At 42.6% G+C, this 21,640-nt stretch overlaps 1 protein-coding gene across 1 annotated transcript in view; it reads right to left on the bottom strand.

Moving 5' to 3' along the window:
* LOC121271479 overlaps window positions 1–18,173 on the bottom strand; it is a 36,779-nt gene extending 18,606 nt beyond the window's left edge. Inside the window, exons 1-5 of the mRNA XM_041177460.1 lie at window positions 17,569–18,173; window positions 17,465–17,470; window positions 7,983–8,084; window positions 3,708–4,153; window positions 267–411 (exon numbers count right to left, since the gene is read on the bottom strand). Of these exons, the coding sequence (XP_041033394.1) occupies window positions 267–411; window positions 3,708–4,153; window positions 7,983–8,084; window positions 17,465–17,470; window positions 17,569–17,596 (727 nt within the window). The 5' untranslated portion in view covers window positions 17,597–18,173. The remainder of the gene's footprint in view (window positions 1–266; window positions 412–3,707; window positions 4,154–7,982; window positions 8,085–17,464; window positions 17,471–17,568) is intronic.
* Window positions 18,174–21,640: the final 3,467 nt, after the last annotated feature.

Genomic DNA, 21,640 nt, shown 5'->3' with positions numbered 1-21,640 from the left:
TCGGTGGAGAGAGAAACAGTTTATGTTTTGATTCTGTACGCTCTGAAGAACTGTCATATGGACTCAAAATGTTAACTCTGGTTCTCTCTCCACAGATGCTGCCAGACCTGCTGAGTTTTTCCAGCATTTTCTGTTTTTGTTATGTAGGAACTTGCTCATTTCACCTTCTCTCTAACTGAATTAAATGTTTCGGCAATAACAAAGTGAATGCTTTAAGTGAATATTTTACATCAGACTTGTAGCAGGAATCGGTGAATTGGCAGTACCTGGAAAGATGTTACATCGGAGAGGATAGCCGATTCTTTCATACCAATTTATATGATCAGTGATCTTCTCCTGTGGCTGTACCGGGGAATCCTCCAAATCCGAGCTCTTTGATGATTTCTTCTTCTGTTTCAAGAACTCACTAACCTTCAGAAAAGCAAGAAAGTCTCCAAGATGGCTATATGAACAGATAAATCAAATAACATCCTTTTTCCCGCTTTCTCTTGGTGTGGTGGAGCAGAATCCGTTGGGAAACAGCTCAGGCATATCAGCTATCTCCAGTAAAGTGACCAATCTTCACATGTTAAACCACTGAATATTTGAGGCTATTTCTTCACAGGCACCATCACCATTGATCAAATCCGCACCTCATTTACTGTCTACTTTCTCCTGTGGGAGATGGGTGCTCACCGACACCAGCTCAACTCAAGTCCAGACCTGCAGCAATGCAATTTACTGATATTCCAAATCAGGGAATAAGACGTATGAGCTGAGGTAGGCCATTCAGCCCATCGAGTCTGCTCTGCCATTCAATGAGATCATGGCTGATCCAAGCATCCTCAACTGATCCCTTACTGATTAAAAATCTGTCTGTCTATCTCAGCCTTGAATATACTTAATGACCCAGCTTCTACAGCCCTCTGCGGTAAAGAATTCCACAGATTGACTACCCTCAGAGAAGAAATTCTTCCTCATCTCTGAGATTATGCCTTCTGGTCCTGGACTCTCCCACAAGGGGAAACAACCTCTCAGCATCTAACCTGTCAAGCCCCCTAAGAATCTTATATGTTTCAATAAAGCCAACTCTCATTCTTCTAGACTCCAATGAGTATAGGCCCAACTGACTCATAAGAAAATCCCTCCATCCCTGGGATCAACCAAGTGAACCTTCTCTGGACTGTCTCCAATGCCAGCATATCTTTCCTTAGAGAAGGGAACAATAACTATCAGTATTCTAGATGTGGTCTAATGAGTGCCTTGTATAATTTTAGCAAGACTTCCCTATTTTTATACTCCATTCCCTTTGAAATAAAGGCCAACATTCCATTTGCCTTCCCATTACCTGTTGAACTTGTATGTTAGCTTTTTGTGTTTCATGCATGAGGACCCCCAAATCCCTATGTGCTGCAGCTTTCTGCAGTCGTTCTCCATTTAAATAATATTCAGATCCTCTAATCCTCTTGCAAAAGTGCATAACCTCACACTTTCCCACATTATATTCCATCTGCTACATTTTTTGTCCGCTCACCTAACCTGTCTATATCCCTCTCTAGACGCTTTGTGTCTTCCTCACCAACTGCCTTCCCACTTATTTTTGTGTCATCCGCAAAATTGGCAAAAATACATTCACTTACCTCATCCAAGTCATTAATATATATTCTAAATAATTACTGAGTCGAGGCTCACAGTTATTGGCTGGTCTTTTTGTAAAGAATGTGCTTTTGGAACTTTTTATTCCCCGCAATTACTCTCAGTGCTTCAAGATCAGCAAAAGCCTTAAAACGTGTATGAATATCACAATTACTATGCAGTTTCACAAAACACTGCCCTAAAACATAGGTACTTAATGGAAAGACAAAAAAGGGGTGGGAGAAGGAGAAAGGGGGACAGGAGGAAGGGAAAAGGAAAGAAAAAAATAGTCTCTGCTGTAATGTAAGAAACATAGCAACCAATTAGTGCACAGCAAGATTCCAAAAACAATGTGATAATTACTAGATGATCTGTTGGTGCAGAGATAAATAATGATAATGCTCATCTTTTAACAGTGTCATACGAACATAGGAACAAGGAGTAGGAGTAGGCCATTCAGCCCCTCGAGCCTGCTCCACCATTTTATAAGATCAAGGCTGATCTGATGGTAACCTGAAATCTGCATCCCACCTACCGCCGATAACCTATCACCCTTTTGCTTACCAAGAATCTATCCATCTCTGCCTTAAAAATATTCAAAGACTATGCTTCCACCAGCTTTTCAGGAAGAGTTCCAAAGACTCACGACCCTCTGAGTGAAAAAAATTCGCCTCATCTCTGCTTTAAATGGGCGACCCTTTATTTTTAAAACAGTGACACCCTAGTTCTAGATTCTTCCACAAGAGGAAACATCCGCTCCATATCCACCCTGCCAAGACCTCTCAGGATGTTATATTGTTCAATCAAGTTACCTTTTATTCTTCTAAGCTCCACGGATACAAGCCTAGTCTGTCCAACCTGTCCTCATAAGGCAACCCACCCATTCCAGGTATTAGTCTGGTAAACCTTCTCTGAATTGCTTCCAACACTTTTACATCCTTCCTTAAATAAGGTGGCCAATATTGTACACAGTATTTGAAATGTGGTCTCACTAATGCCCTGTACAACTGAAGCATAATCTCCCTACTTTCAAACACTCCCTTGGTACTGCACTAGGAGTGCCTGTTTGGATGGTGCGCTCATGTCTGTGAAGTGCAACTTAAAGCCTCCACCTTCTTGCTCCAAGGCAAGAGCATTGCTCACTGAGTCATGGCTGATTTAAAAACAATAAAACAAGCCTGATGGAGATTAGAAATTTTGGGGATGGCGGGCAGGAAGGTTCTAATGCAGAATAAATAGAACCGATTCCCATTATGATAACTCATTACTTCCAAAAAGAAAGGTGCTTCATAAATCAGTTAGTAACTGAAGAATTACTGGGACAATGTGTAGCCAAATGGGTTCAAATGCTACATAGAAAATAATGGTTTTCCATTCAGTATGGGGACAGGATGCTGCAGAATACATGTGAAACCTCCAGTATTAAACTACGTAGCTCAATTAGCTTTGGAATCTCAGAATACTAATGCAATACTTTCGTTCATAGGCAACTTCTCAGAGTGAAAGAAGGGAGTTAAGCTTGGAGACAAGTGAAATAAAGGAAATGGAGAAATAAAGAGTTTTAAAATGTTGGACAATTGGGTTTACTTTTCCTTATTGGAATGAGTGTAACTGGCAAGGGCAGCATTTATTGGCCATCCCTAAGTTCACATAAAAAGATGGTGATGAGTCACTTCCTTGAGCCACACCGTCCATTTGACTTTTCTGTAGCGGTTTGATACAACTCAGTGCTTGCTAGGCCATTTCAGAGGTCAGATAAAAGTCAGAGCGTTGTGGGTTAGAAGTCACACGTAGGCCATTCTGGGCAAGGATGGCAGATTTCCTCCCCTAAACTGAACCAGATTGTGTTTTTTGTTTAAATGACAATCTGGTCATTTTATGGTCACCATAACTGAAACTGAAGATCCAGATTCACTAATTGGTTGAATTTTAATTCCCCCAGCTGCCATGGTGGGATATGAACTCATGTTTCTGAAGCATTAATTAAGGCCTCTGGATTACTAGTCCAGTAACATTACCACTATGTTACTGTCCCCATCACTCACTGAGTAATGAGTACAAACCAACTCCACACATATTCTTTCCACACTAACCTCGTCATCCGTTAGTAACTCATCCACAACATGGCTCCCAAATTTATGTTTAATATTTTTGGGAATTACATTGTCCTCTTCTCGACTGGGCGTCTCACATGGTGACTGTACACTTTCAGTTATTGTTCGTGGGGTGCTAGGTACAGGGGACATGTCACCATCGGTTTGCACCTCAGTTCTTATTCCATCACGGCTAAGGGGCACTCTTTTGAGGGACTCCTTTAGTTCAGGCTTGCAATCCTTGGCGTCATATTTGGTGCCAATTGCCATCTTGGTATTTCCTGATTTTGGGCTCATCATTCTCAAGGAATCAAGTCCTGGTTTAAGAATGCTTCCCGATTCAGTCTTACAAAGGCTGCCCCTGTGCTTTTCCAACTGAGACACTGGTTGGTGACTTGGCCGGGCATCACTCAGCACAGGAAAAGTTTGTTCTTCTTCTGATAATCCTGTAAATAAAACAGAAAAAAAAGATAGAAAGGCCTATATTTATATAGCATCTTTGACCACAGCCAGACATCTCAAAGATAAAAGCAAAATACTGCGGATGCTGGAAATCTGAAACAAAAACAAAAATAGCTGGAAAAACTCAGCAGGTCCGACAGCATCTGCAGAGAGGAATACAGTTAACGTTTCGAGTCCGTATGGCTCTTCAACAGAACTAAGGAAAAATAGAAATGAGCTGAAATATAAGCTGGTTGAGGGGCGTGGGACAGGTAGAGCTGGATAGAGGGCCAATGATAGGTGGAGGCAAAGAAGAGATTGCCAAAGATGACATAGACAAAAGAACAAAGGGGACTCACAACGTTAACTATATTCCTCTCCGCAGATGCTGTCAGGCCTGCTGAGTTTTTCCAGACGTCTCAAAGCCCTTCTCAGGCAACACCATTTGAATTGATGTCACTGATGTAAAGTAGGAAATGTTGCAGCTAATTTGCAGTCAACAAGATCCCACAAACAGCACTTTGATAATGACCAGATAATCTGCTTTTTTTGTGATGTTAATATAGGGATAAATATTGGCTGGGATACTGGGAATAACTCACCCTGCTCTTCTTTTGGATAGCGGCATGGGATTTTTTACATCCACTTTGGGACGATGGCAGCTGGTGAAATTTAAACTCAGCCAATTTTTAAAATCTGGAATTGGAATCTTGCCTTAGTAGTGGTGACCATGAAACTATCATCGATTGTTGTAAAAACCCATCTGGTTCACTAATGCCCTTTAGGGAAGGAAATCTGCCATCCTCACCTGGTCTGGCCTACATGTGACAGCAATGGGCTTGACTCTTAACCGTCCTCCGTAATGCAACAAATGCTGGCCTTGCCAACGACACCCACATCCCTTGAAAGAATTATGAAAAACCCAAGTAGACAGATGGGGTTCGGTTTAACATCTAATCTGAAAGACAGCGCCTCCAGCAGGGCAATGTTACTGCAGCACTGCACTGGAGTGTCAGCTTTTGATTTGCATTCAAGCCCTGGATCAGGACTTGAACCCGGAACCTTGTGACTCAGAGACAAGAGTGCTACCCACTGAGCCATGGCAGACACTAGAGTAATAATAGGGTAATAACAGTAATAACAACAGGGTAATAACAGTAATAACAACAGGGTAATAACAGTAATAACAACAGGGTAATAACAGTAATAACAACAGGGTAATAAGTTAGGAACTGGGTGGAACACTGGGCTATGCAATTTTTCCTTTTGGAAGTGGAAAGTGAGATTGCATTTACTCAGAATTATTGACGGACTGATTTGCTCTGTCAGCTAGTTGTGAGGTTCTTACCCCATATACAGAGTATGACCAGTCAAAACCACTTTGCACACCTAGTGGTAGAATCCTGCATTTGGACAGGGTATGGCAGGAAACAGAACCCTCAACCTCAAGTTATTCACCACAGGGAAATGCTGAGTGTTTGCCTTATAGGAAGGAAAGCAAAATAAAAACTGACAGCATGTCCTTACTTCACTACAAAAACAGAAAATGCTGGAACAACTCAGCAGGTCCAGCAGCACCTGTGGAGAGAGAAACAGAGTTAACATTTGGAGTCTGTATCACCCTTCAATACAGACATGAAACATTAACTCTGTTTCTCTCCCTCTAGGTGTGGCAAGAACTACTGAGTTTTTCCAGCATTTTGTTTCAGGTTTTCAGCATCTGCAGTATTTTGCTTTTGTAATTCCTTCATATTTGGACCCAAGCAGCAAATGTTACTAGGCTCTTTAACAATTGGAGAGAGGCACCAGAGCGCAAAGCTAATCCTCACTCGACATCCATGTGTGCATTTCCCAGCTGGTGTCCATGAGCGGCCAATATCCCACCTCCTGAGGTCAGCCTCCAGCCCTTCCTACCCCTGGTGGATGGAGACTGGCTACGTCAGCACAGACTGTGGTCTTTCCTAATCACTGCTACTGGGGGAAATCAGCTAACCTTCAACAGGATTCAAATGCCGTACTGTTATAAACTTATGCTGGAGTGACTGACAGAAACAAAGGACCTGAAAGCTACAGGAATGCCAGGATGGTGCAGGAGGGTGCAGCAGTTTCATGGAGAAACCAAATGAGGCCGAGGGCACGGAGAAACCTGCCAGATTTAACAGCAAAACCTCACTGTCATCATTTTCTTCAGTCTTCTAAAATGGAAGGCTGTCAGGTGGTAAAACCAGCAGCAAGAGGGTGTAAGTTTGTGGTCCACCCCCAGAAACTGTGGTCCCATTCTATCAATCATGGCACCTACAAGAGAGAGGCCACAATTGACAGGGGAGTGGGGTGGGGGGAGATGTGGAGAGTGGTGTGACCAAAGGTTTCCTTCAGGGGCCAAGGGAGGAGAGCTCCTCTTGGCCCACAAGCTGTGCTGCAAAGAGCACTTACTTTGAGTTGTGGTGCCAGCAGTTCCCCACTCCCTTCCACTGCTACTTTTCCCCCAAGCATTGGGAAACCCATCTGGCATTAGTTTATTTAAAATTAGGCCTCCATGGTGAAAGTGGGAGCCTGGTTTATGTATGTTAATGCAGCATCCCGCCACCACAACACAGAGCATGTCATTGTAAAAATGACAACAGGGGTGTACACACTGGATTGGGGAAAAATTCACTGTTTATTCATTGTTAAACCCTCCATCCCGCCTTCTCCCACGCATCATAAGGTCAAAAGAGGAGTCTAGCAATAGAATTACTTGTAGTCAATGATCCTGACTCACGATAAACAGGATTCATGATTGCTCATGCTTTTTGTACTCTCAGGTATGGATAGATTAGATGGGAGGTTCATATCCTCGGTGTTCCAATGCCTACAACTAAATAATTACTGTCAAAATGCAGTTAATCTGGTTATATAGCCAATTTGTGCACGCAGCATTCCATAAGCAGAAAACAAAAGGAATAAGCAGATAATCGATTGTCACAAAAACCCAACTGGTTCATTAATGTCCTTTAGAGAAGGAAATCTGCCATCCTTACCTGGTCTGGCCTACATGTGACTCCAGACCCACGGCAATGTGCTGACTCTTAACTGCCCTCTGAAATGGCCTAGCAAGGGTGTAGGCATTAGTGGCAAGGACAGCATTTATTGTCCATCCCCAACTGACCTCGAGAAAGTTGAGGTGAGCCACTTTCTTGAACCACTGCAGTCCACGCAGTGAAGATACACCCACAGTGCTGTTAGTGGGGGGGCGGGTTCCAGAGTACGATCCAGTGATGATGAAGAAGGAACGGCGATATATTTCCAAGTCAGAATAGTGTGTGGCTTGGAGGGGAACTTTCAGTTGGTAGCGTTGCCATGCGTCTGCTACCCTTGTCCTTCTAGGTGGTAGAGGTTGTGGGTTTGGGAAATACTGTTGAAGGAGCCTTGACAAGTTGCTACAGTCCTGCCACAGTGCAGCAGTGGTGGAGACACTGAATGCTGATCAAGTGGGCTGCTTTGGATGGTGTTGAGCTTCTCAAGTGTTGTTGGAGAGTATTCCATCACACTCCTGACTTGTGCCTTGCAACTAGTGGACAGGCTTTGGGGAGTCAGGAGGTGAGTTACTCTCCACAGAATCCCAAGCTTCTGACCTGCTCTTGTAGCCACAGTATTTATGTGGGCATCAGAGAAAGTGGATGCGAGTGTGAGAAAACATATTTGGTGCTGGAGGAGGATGGAAGCCATTCAAACGGTCTAATACAATGGTAATCCAACATGATCGCTCTTGCTTTAAATTTTACAAGGATAATAGTTAATAGCGCAGCAGTCTTCCAAATCCAACCCTGAAACATTACAGTTTATGTACTTTACCTTTGTAGTAACCTTTGCTATCCAACGTCGTGCCGAAGAGAGACCGACCAGGGTACCTCTGGCCTCCGTCATGCATAGAGCTTCCAGGGTTTAGCAGCAAATCTAGAGAACAAGCATTTTTTTTTTTTAGAAAAAGGAACTCTGAAAGTTAGTATTTGTAGAGCCTTCTTGAGCACTCCGTAACTTTAATAACTGCGCCCCAGTGAAGGCAATGCTTAATAACTTTAATAACTGCTTAATAACTTTAATAACTGCGCCCCAGTGAAGGCAATGCTTAAAATGAGAGGCTCTGCTGCCACAAGACGATTACCATCGCAATTCACAGACATTCAGGCAAACCCTCACAAAGCATACCCAATATCCATCAGGTTCCACCTTTTACTCTACATTTCTGCCCCATCCAGACGGTGATAAAGTTCTCCACTTTTTGCAATAGCTAGATATAATTAAGAATGAGCACAATTGGAAAGTCAAGAACATAAGAAATAGGAGAGTAGGCTACATGGCCCCTCGAGCCTGCTCCACCATTAAGTTCATGCCTAATATAAAAGGGCATTATTTTCACCCTTTTACTGGTGGCAGTGCCAGCGGAGTGCAGGATCTTTTCTGATTTCTGCTCCTGTTTAAAGCAGATTTTGCATATGACGAGCCAAGGCTGGATTTGTTTACAGGGAGGTGAAACGTTAAGTAGCTGGTTCATATACTCACGGTCTAGGTGGGGGTCTTGGGGGCTTATCTATTCTCCCAAAGTCAGCTGCTCAAGACTAGTTTGTTAAACACACTACTCTTTATTTACAGCTTCTATATACGTATTAGGACTGCTGCACAAGGTTAGAACTTCTCCTTCCCCCAGATTTCTGTTACTCAATCATGTTACTTTGTCATTACATCAGCATCGTGTGCTTCTGATGCTAACCCTTCATTTCATACCTCCCCTCAAGTACTTATCCCAATTATATACATCCTCCTACACCTCCCCACAAAGTCACAGACGTCACCGGATTTGTCTCTGGTGTGCCTTGACTAATCTCCCTGATCTTATTCTGATCTTTGCGGTCGAGGACATTCTGCACTCTCCCTTGTGTCGGTGAGTGGCCTTCTCCTGGGTGGCTGTAGAGATTTATCTTGTTTCTTCTTCTTTATCTCAGTCAGGATCTGAGTAATAAGCCCAAATTTTATTGGCTTTCTTTCCAAGGGTCTGAGGTCTGTCTCAATCCTGTATGACCGCGGTTCTGAAGTCCTTTCGATTATTGTGGTTTTGTTCTGTTGGACTCATACCCACACTCTCTCCCTGGCTGCAGCACTGATAAGACTCATGCTCTGTGTCTGAAGTTTAAGTTATGAACCTGTTTGTTTCTCTGTTCCTCCTCATGCTGTTTAACCCTCTCGTGGTCATTTGAGGTGGATATTAGGTTTTAGTTTCTGTTGCAGAGCTGGAAGTTGTGTTGTCCAACACCTTCCTATTAACAACTCTGATGGTCAGAAACCATTTCTGGAGCAGTGAGGTTTGGTAACACAGAAGAGCCAAACTAAGATCTTTGCTCTTCATCAAGTCTTTGATGGTTCCGAACCTCTCCCAGCTTCTCCGTTTGCTTGAGGATAATGAGTGAAGCGATTGTATGAATGAATCCATAATCCTTCACAACATTTTGGAATAATTCATTCGCAAGCTGTGATGTCAGACAATGGTCTGCAATGTCCAGAATGCCATGTGTTGCAATAAATTCTCTCCAATAGTGGAATGACTGCTTCTGTCGTGAAGCTGCGCAAACTGTTCACTTCAAACCACCTTCAGTACAATGACAATAAGGAACATCTTGCTTTTAAAATCAACTAAATCCATTCCTGTGGGCGCTCCCATGGCTTTGATGGAAAAGTAGAAGGCAATAGTGGTTTTTATGCCCTTGGCCATTCATCGCACACATAAGACAATTAGAGTTTGTTTCTTCCATGGAGCGAATAATGCCTGGCCACCAGACTGATTGCTGCGCTCTAGCTCGGCATTTTGCTATCCCTAAGTGACCTTTGTGAATTCTTTGAAGAATAACAAGCCGAAGTGCTCTTGAGATGATTATTTTGTCATTAAAAACTAGGAGATCAATGATTTTGAGGTGCTTTCTCTGTTTGAAGTACTGCTGTAGTATTGGATTGTTAGGGGAGTAGTCTGACCATCCTTCCTTCCAGTCAGTATTTACTTATGTGGATGCTTTTGTCATCTTGTTGCTGCACTCACTTTATCTCCTGCAACTTCTTTGCAGTAGCCGATAGGTGTTGAGTAATGAGAGATGTATACACTTCCACCTCCTCGATGAAATGCAAATCCCCTACTGGTTCCTTCAGCTGCTATTCTTTGATAGTGTATCTGCTGTCATCTGGTACTTCCCTTGAACATACTCTGTTATGGAGCCATATCTCATTAAACTTAATCTGCACTGTTGGATTCTAGGCCACGTCTTTTCAATCTCCGTTATGTTCAGAAGAGTAAATAGTGGCTTATGGTCTGTTTCTATTTTAAACTGCTACCCCATCACGTCATCAGAGGGTTTCTCATAAGCCCATGTTACAGCCAATACCTCCTTCTCAATTCTAACATATCTTTTCTCTGTCTTTGTGAGTGAACCTGTAACTCGATTTATGATGGTTGCAGTGCAATATGCTTGAGCCATTTTACTGTGTTGGATAAGACAGAAACTCCTGCCTCGTGTCTAATTTTAAATTCCGCAAGGTGCCCATCCACTTCAAGTTTAATGCTCCAATATTTATTTTTCATTCCATTTACTTCCCCTGGGAGTTATTTCCTTCCTGTGTGGTTCTTTCTTTTGTGTATGGTTTGGTTTTAATGTTTTTTCTTTCCCTTTTTGCAGGTTGCCAGTGCTTCAAAAATCAGCAGATGGTTTTAAAATGTCCTATTTTTCCACAATTGTGGCACTCTGCCCAGCAGGGGGCGCATTCTTCACGCTTATGCGGGTTTTCATACCACAATGAGAGCATTCCAAGATGGTGGTTGGCAAACTTGTCCCAACTTTTGCAGCTTTCTGCTTTGGTGTGCTTTCCTTCCTATGGCCTAAATACTGAACGGCCTCACTCATTCTTTTCCATGGGACCTTGCCTTCGCCTCAAACAAAGGCTCTTAATTTGTTTTCTCTGACAGATCTGATAGAGCTTCATCTAAGTTGCCAAACATAGGAACATAGAAAATAGGAGTAGGTCATTCGGTCCTTCAAGCCTATTCTGCCAATCAATATGATCATGGCTGATCCTCTATCTCACTGTCGTACTCCTGCGCTCTCCTCATACCATTTGATGCTTTTAGAGACCAAAAATCTATCTGTTTCTTTCTTCAGTGACTTGGCCTCCACAGCCTTCTGTGGTAAAGAATTCCAAAGGTTCACCACCCTTTGTGTGAAGAAGTTTCTCCTCATCTCAGTCCTAACTGCTCAATCCCATATCCTGAGACTGCGACCCCTTATTCTAGACACCCCCAGCCAGAGGAAACATCATCCCTGCATTCAGTCTGAAACATTGAAAATTCTGACAGCGGAGGACAATGAGATCTACTCTCATTCTGCTAAACTCCAGTGAATACAGGCCTAGTCAGCCCAATCTCTCCTCATGCAATAATGCTGCCATCCCAGGAATCAGTCTGGTGAACCTTTGCTGCACTCCCTCTATGGCAAATATATCCTTTCTTAGGCAAGGAGACCAAAACTGTACACAATACTCCAGGTGTGGTATCACCAAGGCTCTGTACAACTATAGTAAGACATCCTTGCTCCTGTACTCAAGTTCTCTCACAGTGAAGGCCAACATACCATTTGCCTTAACTGCTTGCTGTACCTGCATGCTTGCTTTCAGTGATTTATGTACAAGAGCACCCAGGTCCCTTTGTACATCAACATTTCCCAATCTATCACCATTTAAATAATACTCTGCTATTCTGTTTTTCCTACCAAAATGGATAACTTCACACTAACCCACGTTATACTGCATCTGCTATGTATTTTCCCACTCACTCAACTTGTCTAAATCACCTTGAAGCCTCCTAGCACCCTCCTCATCACTCATATTCCCACCAAGTTTTATGTCATCAGCAAACTTGGAAATATTACATTTGTTTCCCTCATCCAAATCATTGATATACATTGTGAATAGCTGGGGCCCAAGCACTGATCCCTGCAATGCCCCACTAGTCACCACCTGCCACTCCGAAGAAGACCCACTTACTCTTAATTTTCTCTGTCTGCTAGCCAATTCTCAATCCATGCCAATATATTACTCCCAATCTCAAGTGGTTTAATTTTTCACACAAACCTCTTATGTGGGACTTTATCAAAAGCTTTCTGAAAATCCAAATACATCATATCCACTGGTTCTCCCTTATCTATTCTGCTAGTTACATCCTCAAAGAACTCCAGCAGGTTTGTCAAACATGATTTCCCTTTCATAAATCCATGCTGACTCTGTCTAATCCCGTTGCTATTTTCCTTACTGCCGAGGTTAAGCTAACTGGTCTGTAATTCGCTGTTTTCTCCCTCCTTCCTTTTTAAACAGTGAGGTTACATCTGTCACCCTCCAAACTGTCTGCCGGGACAGTCCCAGAATCCACAGAGTTTTGGAAGATGATACCTATTATTTCCATGGCACCTTCTTTAGTAGCCTGGAATGTAGATTGTTGGGCTCTGGGGATTTATTGGCTCAGTTCCATTAATTTCTCCAGCACTATTGTTTTAGTAATAGTGGTTTCCTTCAATTCCTCCTTCTCACTAGACCTTCGGTTCCCTAGTATTTCTGGGAAGTTATTTGTGTCTTCCTTCATGAAGACAGAACTAAAGTAGTTGTTTAATTTCCTTGTTTTCTATCATAAATTCTCTTGTTTCAGACTGTAAGGGACCTACATTTGTCTTCACTGATATTTTTCTTTTTAAATACTTAGAGGCTTTTACAATCCGCTGTTATAGCACTTCCAAGTTTGTTCTCATACTCAATTTTTCCCCTCTTGATCAATCTCTTTGCCCACCTTTGCTGAATTCTAAACTGCTCCCAATCCTAAGGCTTGCTACTTTTCCTAGAAACTTTACATGACTCCTCTTTGGATCTAACACTATCCTTAATTTCTTCAGTTAGCCATGGTTGTGCCAATTTTTCTGTTGTGTTTTTGCGCCAGAAAGGAATATATAGCTGTTGCAATGCATACATACGTTCCTCAAATATTAGTCATTGTCTATCCACCATCATATGCCTTTTAAATAAGTTCCCCAATCTAACTTAGCAAACTCATGCCTCATACTTTCCTAATTTCCTTTGTTTAGATTTGGACCCTAGTTTCAGATCAGGCTACTTCACTTTCCATCCTAATGAAGAATACTATCATGTTATGGTCACTGTTCCCTAAAGGACCCCACACAACAAGATTATTAATTAAACCCTTCTCATTGTACAATATCAAATTTAGGAGAGCCTGTTCCCTAGTTGGTTCTTTGACATACTGGTCTAAAAACCCATTTCATACACATTCCAGAAATTCATTCACCACAGTATTATTGCTAATTTGGTTTGCCCAGTCTATATGTAGATTAAAGTCACCCATGATTATTGTCGCACCCTTGCTACATGCATCTCTAATTTCCTGCTTAATGCCATCCCCTACCTTATCACTCCTGTTTGGAAGCCTATAGACAACTCCCACTGTTTCCCACCCTCTGTTGTTTCTTAGCTCCTCCCAGACTGATTCTAAATCCAGATTTTCTGAGCCAATATCCTCTCTCGCTTTCACACTGCTTTTATCCAAAATTAACAACGCCACATCGCCTCTTTTCCCTTTCTGCCTGTCTGTCCTAAATATTGAGTACCCTTGGATATTCAGTTCCTAGCCTCGGTCACCCTGCAGCCATGTGTCTGTAATTGCAATCATATCGTACCCATTTGCATCTATTTGCGCTGTATATTCGTCCACCTTACTGCAATTGCTCAATGCATTCAGATACAGTGCCATTAGACTTGTCTTTTTAACATTTTTACTTTTTTTGTACTACGTGCTGCTAGCCGTGGTTTCCTCTGCCTTCTACTTTTGTTTTCTAATTTTCTGTCTTTCATTTCTATCTTTGTTTCCCTGTCTTGTGTCTCCCTGCTCAGGTTCCCAACCCCCTGCCAATCTAGTTTAAACCCTCCCACAGAACTATCGAATACCCCTGCAAGGATATTGGTCCCGGTCCTGCTGGGGTGCAACCCGTCCAGCTTGTACAAGTCTCATCTTCCCCAGAATTGGTCCCAATGCCTCAGGAATTCAAATCCCTCCCTCCTACACCATCTCTCCAGCCACGCATTCATCTGGTCTATTCTCCTATTCCTGATCTCACTAGTACGTGGTACTGGGAGTAATCCTGAGATTACTACCTTTGAGGTACTGTTTTATAATTTATTTGCTAGTTCCCTGCATTCTGCTTTTAGGACCTCGTTCCTCTTTTTAACCTATGTCGTTGGCAGCGATATGGACCATAACCTCTGGCTGTTCACCCTCCCCCTTCAGAATATCCTGCAGCCACTCAGTGACATCCTTGACCCTGGCACCAAGGAGGCAACATACCATCTTGTGCCACAGGAAAGTCCATCTGTTCCCCTTATGATAGAATCGCCTATCATTATTGCTCTCACTCTTTTCTCTTCCTCCCCCCCACTCTGTGATGCCATGGACTTGGCTCTTGCTGCATTCCCCTGAGAAACCATTTCCCCCAGCAGTATCTAAACAGAAAATCTGTTGGAGAGAGAGTTGGGCCCAGGGGTCTCCTGCACTACCTGCCTAGTGCTTTTACTCTGTCTGGTGGTCATCTATTCTTTTTCTGCCTGTGCACTCTTTACCTGCGGTGTGACCACCTCACTATATGTGTTGTATTGTTGCTGATGCTCCAAAGCTACTCCAGGCACAGCTCCTGCTCCGAAACTTGGATCTTGAAAAGCTGCAGCTGGAGACACTTCCTGCACACGATCGTCCTGGACACTGAAGTGTCCTTGACTTCCCACATCGCACAGGAGGAGCATTCCACTTGGCTGAGCTGCCCTGCCATGACTTACCCTTAAATTACTCCCTTTGCTTTTACTTCCTCTGGATTAGAGAATATTAAGCACAGAAGAAATGCTTACCAGGTCCTAATTACCAAGGCTGCAGCTCTTCTTACTGAGGAAAGTAGAAAATGAAAGGATCACCACCTTCCCTATTCACCAAATGCCCTTTCTCACCAAATTCCAACTGAAGCACGCTAATGCAGCCCAAAGCAGCACTGTAAATGGCTTGCTTTTATGCTGTCTGAATCTGGCTTCTGAAAACCTGTTTAAGCCAGTTAACTCATTTACTAGCTGCAGCTGCAAGCAGAGACTGTATAACCCCTATTTTAAAGCTGGACTAAAACTCACCTTCTCCCAACTCAAAGAGCAACTTTTATTTAGTTGCTAAATGAGATTAGACTTTAGATAGAAATGAACCCTTAAAAGTCCCTCTCTCACCAAACTCCAACTGAAGCACTCTAATGCAGCTGCTATTCAATCATGAATCAAATCATCCCTCAATATTCCATAGTTGTAATTCTCTGCCAGCCTATATAGATTGTTGATGAACGAATCCATGCACTTATGTACTTGGTCTTTGCTTTCGCTTGTTAAATTTTGCCCTATAATTAAATGTTTGTGATAACTAAAATATGAATAAAATGCTTGCAGGACTTCTTCGTAAGGAGCTGAAGTTTCATCGAAGCCCCATGTCTCACTATTATGTTGTCAGCAATAGTTCCAACTGCATAGGGTAATGTGTTGACCTGATTCTTTTTCTTGTGTAAACCAGAAGCAGCTCTATATCTGGAAAACCTCTTTCTCTAGTACTCTGGTTCTAGGAGTGGCAGTGTGGAATCCACGCTTGTACCAAACCCTGGAATAGTTTCTGCTTCACTGGTGTTGGTTGTTGATTCTGGTCTGTGCTCACTGCTATCCAGACTCTGGATCTGTCTCTTAGCTGGCATCTGCTGCACCCAAGATGCTCTGCCTTTTTGGTGAATTTTGAATCTGTTGTTTTTGTTCTTTTAAGAATATCTTGACTTGCAGGTTTGTAGATGCTTCTTGGAATTCTCCGGGGTATTTTACGCACTGCCCACTGCCATCATGTTTCATCATATGCTCGTAACCTAGACTGAGTTCTTTGGGGCTTGCCTATTCTCCCAAATTAAGATGCTCGAGACTGCAGTTTGTTAAAACCATTACTTCTCATTTACAGCTACCATAGACCTATTAGGATCTCTGCAGGAGGTTGGAAGTTCTCCTGCCACCTGATCTCTGTTACCCAATCAGGTGATGATACATCATAAAAACAAAAAAACTGCGGATGCTGGAAATCCAAAACAAAAACAGAATTACCTGGAAAAACTCAGCAGGTCTGGCAGCATCGGTGGAGAAGAAAAGAGTTGACGTTTCGAGTCCTCATGACCCTTCGACAGAACTTGAGTTCAAGTCCAAGAAAGAGTTGAAATATAAGCTGGTTTAAGGTGTGTGTGTGGGGGGGGGGGGGCGGAAAGATAGAGAGAGAGAGAGGTGGAGGGGGGGGGCTGTGGTTGTAGGGACAAACAAGCAGTGATAGAAGCAGATCATCAAAAGATGTCAATGACAATGGTACAATAGAACACATAGGTGTTAAAGTTAAAGTTGGTGATATTATCTAAACGAATGTGCTAATTAAGAATGGATGGTAGGGCACTCAAGGTATAGCTCTAGTGCGGTTTTTTTTAATTTCTTTTTTTTAAATAATGGAAATAGGTGGGAAAAGGAAAATCTTTATAATTTATTGGAAAAAAAAGGAAGGGGGAAACAGAAAGGGGGTGGGGATGGGGGAGGGAGCTCACGACCTAAAGTTGTTGAATTCAATATTCAGTCCGGAAGGCTGTAAAGTGCCTAGTCGGAAGATGAGCTGTTGTTCCTCCAGTTTGCGTTGGGCTTCACTGGAACAATGCAGCAAGCCAAGGACAGACATGTGGGCAAGAGAGCAGGGTGGAGTGTTAAAATCATTACATCCGCATCCAGAGCTTCTGATGTTAACCCTTTGCAGCAGTTCCCTCCATATGGCGCCTCCATATTTGCAGTTTCTCTTTCCTCCACCCCACCTTATTCATGGCCATACAATTTTACATGTCTTTTTCCAGATGAGGACAGGACCCTCTATATCCCCCCCTTCCATTTTCGCTTCAAATGTCCATCTTTTATATTTAGTGCACATTCTCCCTCTTCCAAAGTCCTCAGCCTACATTGTTTCTCCTCCCCCTCCTCTTTTTGCCATTTCATAAGGCTTTTGAGAAGCTAGAAACCTAGCGGATTTTTCACCCTTGGATATCCGGCGTTGCTGGAGTCCTGTTGTAAAACCTACAGATTTAATTTAAATACCCACCAATGTGCTCCAAGCAAGAGAGAGAGCATAATGAAAACGTTATCACCTGCAAGTGCGGCCTTACCAGAAACTGAAAAAGAAAATAAAACATGGGTTAAGTATTTCATTTTACATCATTAACAGAAAAAAAAAAACGTTTTAGGTCTTCAGGTCCGTGAAATAACAAACCTTGAAACTGAGGACATTCAGAATCCATTGCAACTCCCAGTCAAGTACACCGGTGGCTCCTGCCTGTCTAACTTGGCTGTAATTAAACTTCGCAACGTTGCCAATCAGGACCTTCGTTACATGAGCTCCACCAACCGACAGCGCATTAGTTAATCACGTGTCGTAGAGAGTATCGGACGTTGCCAGGGGAACAGTGATAAACATTCGATTAAAGAACACCACCAGGATGGAAACAATACAAGGCATTACAAACTTTCTTCTTGGAGACTATTGGAACTTATTAACGCTGCAAAATCAAAACTTGTGAAATGCAACATCTTCCTCCAGCGCTTTCTTACGCCAAATCTACAGGCGCAAATACGAGATGGGGCGAGGAAGCAATCTTCCCTTTGGAAACAAAAACAGAATTACCTGGAAAAACTCAGCAGGTCTGGCAGCATCGGCGGAGAAGAAAAGAGTTGACGTTTCGAGTCCTCATGACCCTTCGACAGAACTTGCGTGAACACTTCTGGAGCAAAGGAGAGGGAAGCACTGCAAATAAAACTAAGCAGTTCCTAACAGAGTAAGGCCACAGAAGGAACTTTGATGCACTGGGCATTTTGCCACAGCAATGCAAGTAACATCCACCGATTTTTTGTTGGGGGGGGGGGGGGCACCGACAGCGATGACATGCGCCCGAATAACGTAGAAATCTAGAGGCTGATTCTACATTGTCTCAGCAGCGGAGCTACTATCAATAGGAAATCAAATGAATTAACGAAAACTTCAATCCTTAAACTGTTAAGGGTTGAAGTTACTCCTTGTTGAATGAATTGCAAATGGGTTTTAAGGCACACTAACCTCAATTACTGCTAAACTCTTCTCGATGTATTGTCCTTGTCACCCCAGTTATGATCATCATAGTTATGCTACGATATCACTGGGGGGTGGGGGGAGGTGCGGTCAAGACAAGGAGGCAGACCCACGAAGCACAGCAGCCGATAGAGACCCACATTCTCAGCGTTATTCTGCACCACACTTCCACCCTCTAGCCAACGAGTTGACCGCTCCACCGCCCTCCCACCCACCCCTAAATGCCGGTGGGCCTGAAAAACTAGTTTTATTTTTGGGGAATGTCAAATTTCTCTATTTAAATCCTATTCTAACGCGGAAAGTTGGATTAGGCCGTTACGCATATGATGGGCCAAACAGTCTCCTCCTGTGCGGTAGGCTTTCTATGGTAAAGTAAATAGATGTGAAAATATTTTAAGTTTGGCTGTCCTCAGTGCAGCTTCCATCTTAACCAATCATCCATTTTGCGTTCTGAAATGTTAAGTGCATTTAACCTTCTGGTTTACGATCTGTAAGAATACTTCACTATGATTAACTACTGATTGCTGACACCACTGCTGCTAGACTCCTGGAGCTGCCCTAGGTTGGTGTCAAGATTTAAACTACCGCCAGGAAAGGGAAACCACATTACAGAGATCGCCAGACCTTGGTGAGCAACTTCCTTCAAGGTCAGCAGCGTGCGCTGTTGGGTCGCTCCTGACCATGAAAATCAACATTTCACAACACAATGCTAAAGTAAACCTCAATGCACCGAGTGATTACAATACACTGGTAATTTTTAAGCAATGTAGGTAAATAGTGCCCACGCTATTCATTCAGATGGTTTTTGGATCATGCCTGATACCAGGGTGGAAGGAGCGGAAAAAAGGAAAGGACTAGGGAACAGAGGGTGTTCCCACAGTTTTTGTTTAGTATCCAGGTTTCGTCCTCTTCACTAGATTTTTAACCAACTTCCATTTCTTCCATGTGTAGAATTTGCACCTGTCTATAAGCCACACGAAGACCAACAACCCTGCACGCTACAAGCTTCACTGGTTCCCCAAATTAGCTTTAGGCCTTCAAATCCATCCAACCACTGCAACGTCCTGCTTGACTTTCCAATACTAACTTGCTCCGAACTTCCCATGCCCAGGTAACGGTTTTGCTTTCAAAAGTTACGTTAGAAACTTAATTGCTTCTACTATGCTTTCTCATCAAGCTCAGTATCTACTTTTTGTCTACTGCTCTGTTCAGAAAACTTTGTTAACAATAACCGCTTGTATTTCTAATGTACAGGAACAGTTGTAACAGGAATACGTTACCTTGCAGTGGGCAGAGGAATGTTCAAAAACTTCACCTGGTGAAAATTAAGACTGAATTGCATAAACCCTTAAATAATAGTAGGGGGTGCTGGAAGTGCAAATGCTTTGGATGTAACTCGATTACAGCAGAAGCCTGAACAAGCCACATCTCTTTTTGAAATACCAGGAAATAAACAGCACTTGTTTTCAAGCTTTGTTGTTCCCATTTAGGAAGTCCTTTCATCCTTATGCTCTGTAAGAATCGTAGATTGGTTATTCTTTCTTCATGGAACAGGGCCTCACAATACAGAATAACACTTTCAATCGCAAGACCAGGAGATTGAACCAAGAGACTGGAAGAGGGGCAAGGGAAAGCAAGAGAAATAAGGTTACGCCTTCTCTCAGTTGATTAAAAGGACTCAACCAGTGAGTTTGAGTTGCCTTATGAAGAACATTCCTATGATGAAGTGGAAGCCTGTTACTAAATTGTATCCAGCCAGAAAGGAGCTCTTAGTTGACTTATGTGAACACCTGCCATCTTAACTTGGTTGTGGTATGATGCTCTGTAGAACGACTACACAGCATAGAATAGGCCAGCCAGCAAGACTGGAGGTGGTTTTGAAACACCTGCATAGGTTACATTGAGTAAACAATGAGAAAACAAGTGGCCTTTCAATCAATCTAGGAAATTATAGTTGGCAAGCCACCACCCTAAGGGTGCAGCTCGATTTTCCTTTTCAGAAAAACTTAAAACATTAGAAGAAAATTGAAAAGACACAGATCAAATCTCAACCTTTTTTGCTTCCTGGCTCGACCACCTCATCATTTTCTTGCTATCAATCTTCCCAACAAGCTTCAGCCAACCAAGATTGTTGCGAGGTTCATCTAAGATAGACAACTGATTTTTCAAGGTGTCACATTTTGGAAATTCAGGATTCTCTTCCTAAATCTCTTTCACATACTCCCTTTCCCACTTCAGAAACCTTGCTTCCCTGACCTAGACCCAAAGAATACAATACAATACCTTCTACACAAGTTTCACCCCTTATTTCATAAATATTTGAAATATTTCCTCCACATTTCAAAAGATTAATTATTTGTTTCAATTCACTCTATGCAATACTGACACTCATTATGTATCACTAATGGCCCTGATCAAATGTTGCAGGACAACCTTTATTTCTCTCATTACTTTAATCACTGAAGCACCAAAGAAGTTACTCTACAGCCTTTTCTACCTCTGAGCCACATTAAAGGACTATATTTCCACATAAAAACGTACAAACAAGCCTACCTATATCAAAAAAGTTCCAAATATCCTAGATATTTAATTTTAAAGATTTGCTGTTGGTCTCCAAAAATTAAATAAAAAGCACATTTTTAGCCTGAGAAAATTGATGCAAGTTTCATACATTTATATCAAATTTACAGCACAACACAAGTCAGCCAGTCTCACTGGTGTTTATGTTCTATACAAGCCTTCGCCCAACACTTTTCATCTCACCTGATCAGTATGACCTTAATTTCCCTACTTCTTTTGGTATTATCTAGCTTTCCTTAAATGCATCTGTGCTATTTGCCTCAATTACTCCCTGTGGTAGCAAGTCCTACGTTCTAACTACTTTCTGGATAAAGCAGTTTCTCCTGAATTCCCTACTGGGTTTATTGGTGCCCGTCACATTTTACGTGAAGGAAAAAGAAGTCAAGCAATGGTGTGCATTTCAATCTCAGTTAAGAGGCAGAGAAATGACAGATCCAGTGAAAGTGTTCTGTCCAGTCCCGGGTGTGTGCTGTGGTATTCAGTTTAACCATCACAAGAGAATGTGATGCCCAGTGTACAGCCCCGAAACTGCAGCCCAGGACCTTCTTGGCTGGAGGCTGTTGCGCATATGACTGAGCTACAGCACTGAATTAATAATGAAGCTTATTTTTAGGCTCAAGTTATAACAATCCACAAAATA

This window comes from Carcharodon carcharias, chromosome 31 (genome assembly GCF_017639515.1).
Source record: "Carcharodon carcharias isolate sCarCar2 chromosome 31, sCarCar2.pri, whole genome shotgun sequence".
NCBI classification, from domain to species: Eukaryota; Metazoa; Chordata; class Chondrichthyes; order Lamniformes; family Lamnidae; genus Carcharodon; species Carcharodon carcharias.
This window is presented reverse-complemented; position numbering and strand designations above follow the sequence as displayed.